A 5,226-nucleotide genomic window follows, 5' to 3' on the forward strand; every position below is an offset into this window, starting at 1 on the left:
TCTGACACGTCAGTTGACACCCTTTAGAGGTAATATGCTCAACACAAGAAATCAGGAGCCCCTGGCGACAGTGAGAAACTATGGGCTACCAATGCTTCAGACATCATTTTGAATGTGGCTTTGCTAAAGGAAAACCTTTTTTAAAATCAAAATCAACTTTATTCATAATAGATATACAAAACAAGAACTGTGAAAAATTATTCCGACATTCTCTGAGGCTATACATACATTCATTTGCATCGTATCGTAGTGTTCACAAATATTTTGTCTGGCACCCTTGCCATTCATGTGTCCCCCTGGGGCGATATCCCTTCCCTCTTTTGCGGGCAAAGAGATAAACAGGATCTTCTCAGTTGGGCAACTGGTTATGTTTGACAGACATGATGAGCAGGCAGAGAAAAGATCACCCAATCAGGCCGGGTCTGATGAATGTAGTGACTCTGTTGCTATTGTGCTCTGGGCTTGTAATTGGATCCAGGCAGTTCTGCCTCGGGTACATTGGAATATCATTATCATCATTTCTTGCAAAAGCTAGTTTCACTTTCGAGGTTAAGTTTCAGGAAATGATTGTTTGGGGAAATCAATGCCAGCAACACCCTTCTCAATCGTCTCCACAATAAAAGTGCTGCCAAAGCTGTAAAAATAAATTCAAAGAGCGTTGTATCTAATGAACACGATGAGGTACAGAACACTGTATTTCCTTCTGTATTAAGTTTATGTGTTAATCATTGTTTGTTTGAAAGTACGTGTAATGTATTATAATACATTTGATGCGTGTAATCGGTACTATATGTTCAGAGATAGATCATTAAGTGTAGGTTAACGTGTACGTGTAGAAATAAAGTTATTTTAAGCTGATGAACTTTCATTATTAGAACAGCATCTTATCTCCGATCTGGTGAAATTTCTGCCAGATTTCAGAAAACAGATGTTTTTGTTATTCAGACTTCTTGCATGTGTAATACTTTGTCATTGTGGTCACAGATGTGTACCAGTTAACGTCCTTTCAAGGAGGCCTTTCGATCTACCATCTTCATGCTGTCCATCAAGCATGCATCTACACTAACCCTAAAAGCACTAATTGCTACCATTTCCATGGTTCAATGGAAATTTATTGTCACAGATGTAAATTAGAGTACATAGTGAAATTCATGTTGCATATAATGCCAGTGCTGTAATATGTGTCGTCATTTCATCGCGTTCAGTCTGGATTCCCGTGTGCTCGTTACACCGGAGCGACTCCCGATCCCCTCCGTCACCCACGACCGCTTGGCCCGCGAACCGTCATCTCTCTCTCCTCCTCGCCGTACATCTTGTGTCCTGGGGGCAACCTCCTGCAGCTTAGCTTCTAATCGCTGGAGACATTACCCCGGTTCACACTCCTACTGGCCCTTGTTCTCCATGCCCAATGTCTCCAGCAACTCCATCCCAATATGATGAGCTATTCCACGTCCAAGGAGCCTCCAAGCGAGTCCGGCCACCTCCACCGAAGCCTCTCCGCCGGTTTCGGCTGGAGGACGAAGCCCCCGGGCTAGTGAGGGTAGCAATAGTACAGATGAATGAGTGGCTGAGGATTTGATGCATGGAACAGGGATTTAGATTTGTGGGCCATTGGGATCTGTTTTGTGGTAGAGGTGAGATTTACAAGAGGGACGGCATGCACCTGAACTGGAGGGACACCAACAGTCTTGCTGGGAGATTTGCTCGTGCTACTCGGGAGGGTTTAACTGGAATAGCAGGGAAGTGGGAACCAAAACAGCAGGACAGGAAATGGAAGGTCTGATGAGAAAGTTGGGGTTAGGCATCTGGCGGGGTTATGAGGAATATAAAGCGAGTAGGAAAGAACTCATGTGGGTGATTAGAAGGGAAAGTGGCCATGAAGTGCCATTGCAAATATGCTGGGGCAGTTTGTGGTTGAGAAGGAGGTGGTGCTGAGGCTCTTGAAGAGCATTAAGGTGGCCAGGTCTCAGGGCCAGATGGGATCTAACCCAAGTCATTGAGGGAAGCAAGAGAGGAGATTGTGGGAGCCTTGATGGGGATCTTTGTCATGGTGAGTGACCAATGATGTTCCATTGTTTAACATAGAATCATACAGTGCCCTCCATAATGTTTGGGACAAAGACTCATCATTTATTTATTTGCCTTTGTACTCCACAATTTGAGATATGTAATAGACAAAAATCGCATGTGGTTAAAGTGCACGCTGTCAGATTTTAATAAAGGGTATTTTTGTACATTTTGCTTTCACCATGTAGAAATTACAGCACTGTTTAAACATAGTCCCCCCATTTCAAGCCACCATACTGTCTAGGACACAGCAATGTCATGAATATGAAAGTAGTCATGTTTAGTATTTTGTTGCATATCCTTTGCATGCAATGACTGCTTGAAATCTGCGATTCATGGACATCACCAGTTGCTTGGTGTCTTCTCTGGTGATGCTCTGCCAGGCCTGTATTGTAACCATCTTTAACCTATGCTTGTTTTAGGGGCTAGTCCCCTTCAGTTTTCTCTTCAGCATATAAAAGGCATGCTCAATCGGATTCAGATCGGGTGATTGACTTGGCCACTCAAGAATTGACAATTTTTTTAGTTTTGAAAAACTCCTTTGTTGCTTTAGTAGTATGTTTTGGATCATTGTCTTGCTGTAGAATGAAATGCCGGCCATTGTTTTAATGCATTTGTTTGAACTTAAGCAGATAGGAGGTACTTTGCTCTTGCCATCATAGAAACATAGAAAATAGGTGCAGGAGGAGGCCATTCGGCCCTTCGAGCCAGTGCCGCCATTCATTGTGATCATGGCTGATCGTCCCCTATCAATAACCCGTGAGCCAACTTTCAGTACAAGGACGCCCAGGTCTCTCTAATATAAGTTAATCTTCGTCTCATCTGTCCAAAAAACTTTATCCAGAACTGAGGTTGCTCTTTTAAGTACTTCTTGGCAAACTGTAACCTGGCCATCCTAATTTTGCGACTAACCAGTGGTTTGCATCTTGCAGTGTAGCCTCTGTATTTCTGTTCATGAAGTCTTCTGCGGACAGTGGTCATTGACAATTCCACACCTGACTCCTGAAGATCTGTCGGACAGGTGTTTGGGGATTTTTCTTTATTACAGAGATAATTCTTCTATCATCAGCGGTGGAGGTCTTCCTTGGCTTGCGATTAGTAAGCTCACCAGTGCTCTCTTCTTAATGATGTTTGAAACAGTTGATTTTGGTAAGACTAAGGTTTGTCTGATGTCTCCAACAGTATTCTTGTTTCTTAGTCTCATAATGGCTTCTTTGACTGTCATTGGTCCTCATGTTGACAAACAGCAATAATATTTCCAAAGGTGATGGAAAGACTGGAGGAAAGAGCATTAAGGAGGCATTTAAACACTCCTGAGCAATTACAAACACCTGTGAAGCCATGTGTCACAAACATCATGGTGCGCTGAAATGGGGGGACTATGTGTAAACACAGTTGTAATTTCGACATGGTGAAAGCAAAATATATAAAAATACCCTTTAATAAAATCTGACAATGTGCACTTTACTTCACTGTGATTTTTCTTCTCTTACAAATCTCAAATGATGGAGATATACAGAGGCAAATAAATAAATGATGGGTCTTTGTCCCAAACATTATGGAGGGCACTGTAGAAAATAGGTGCAGGAGTAGATCATGGCTGATCATCCAAAATCTGTACCCCGTTCCTGCTTTTTCACCATATTCCTTGATTCAGTTAGACCTAAGAGGTAATCTCTCTCTTGAAAAGTCTTCAAAAGGGCAATGGAGAGAATCCAGGGAACTCTAGTCCAGGGATCCTCACGTCAGTGGTAGGGAAATTATTGGAAAGTATTCCTCAAGATAGGATTTATTCCCAGTTGGATGAGAATGGGCCGATTAAGGATAGCCAGCACGATTTCGTACGCAGCTGGTCTTTTTTTTTAACCAACTTGAGTGTTTCTGAGAGGTGACGAAGGAGATTGATGAAGGTTGAGTGATGGATGTTGTATACATACATTTTAGTAAGGCTTTTGATCACTTCCCTCATGATAGGCTGATCCAGAATATTAAGATGCATAGAATTCACTGTGACTTGGCCGTATTGATTCAGAACTGGCTGATTCATAGAAGACAGAGTTTTGTGGTGGAAGGAAGATATTTTGGTTGGATGTCTGTGACTAGTGGAGTTCCGTAGAGATCTGTGCTGGGACATTTGCTGTTGTCGTACAGGCTGATGCGATCAGTTTAACTTGACATCATGTTCGGCTCAAGCAATGTGGACCAATGGGCCCATCCCTCTGCTGTGCTGTTCTATGTTCTAATGACAAGTATCATTAATGGTCTGCATAAAGAATAAAATGAATAGATTCAACTTTTCATTTGAAGGATTGCCTCGTGGTACTGTTTAAGAGTTTTGTGAATCGTGATTCATATAATTAGGCTGCATCAAGACATTCCTTTTATTACTGTGGTGCCGACCTACATGTAATTTGGCTCATGATCATCAGTGATGGTTGTACCTCAATGCAGATTGCTCGGGACATTGTATAGTATTGGTATTAGTTCATTATTACCACGTGTACCTAGGTTATTTCAGGCAACTCATAGCATGCATGAAGACAATCAAACCATTCCTTCTCTCCAGAGATGCTGCCTGTCCCGCTCAGTTACTCCAGCAATTTGTGTCTGTCATTCCTGAGTATGATGGGGAGTGCAAAAAGTGAAAGGAAAGAGAGTGCAAAATGTAATGTTACAATTTAGAGCAGCACCGTCGTGCAGCGGTAGTGTTGCTGCTTCCCAGCGCCAGAAACAGAGGTTCACGCCTGATCATGGGTGCTTTCTATACAGAGTGTGTACGTTCTCCCTGTAACTGCATGGGCTTTCTGCAGGTGTCATAGAGTCATGGAGGTATACAGAGTGGAAACAGGCCCTTGGCCTACTTACCCACGCCGGCCAATATGTCCCATCTACACGTCCCACTTGCCTGCATTTGGCCCATATCCCTCTAAGTAACCTGTCCATATCTATTATATTACTAAAACTCTGTTCTTGACCGGTTTGGCTTTCTGTGCTTCAGTTTCCGAGAGTACGCCGCCACATACGGCCGTCATTTTTGGCCACCTCGCTCAGAGCCCCCCCTCCGCCGCATGTGCCGAGGATTTCCCCCCCTCTCCTCTCCCCCCCTCTCCTCTCCCCCCCCCCATCTCCCCCCACCCATCTCCTCTCCCCTCTCTCCTC

General features: G+C 43.5%; 1 protein-coding gene across 1 annotated transcript in view; it reads left to right on the forward strand.

Annotated features, from left to right (window-relative positions):
• Positions 1–547: 547 nt before the first annotated feature.
• The window catches only part of LOC116969466 (interferon-induced protein with tetratricopeptide repeats 5-like), a 37,167-nt gene continuing 32,488 nt past the window's right edge, over positions 548–5,226 (forward strand). The window contains exon 1 of the mRNA XM_033016360.1: positions 548–681. Within this exon, the coding sequence (XP_032872251.1) occupies positions 668–681 (14 nt within the window). The 5' untranslated portion in view covers positions 548–667. The remainder of the gene's footprint in view (positions 682–5,226) is intronic.

This window comes from Amblyraja radiata, unplaced genomic scaffold (assembly GCF_010909765.2).
Source record: "Amblyraja radiata isolate CabotCenter1 unplaced genomic scaffold, sAmbRad1.1.pri S52, whole genome shotgun sequence".
In the NCBI taxonomy this organism is placed as follows: domain Eukaryota; kingdom Metazoa; phylum Chordata; class Chondrichthyes; order Rajiformes; family Rajidae; genus Amblyraja; species Amblyraja radiata.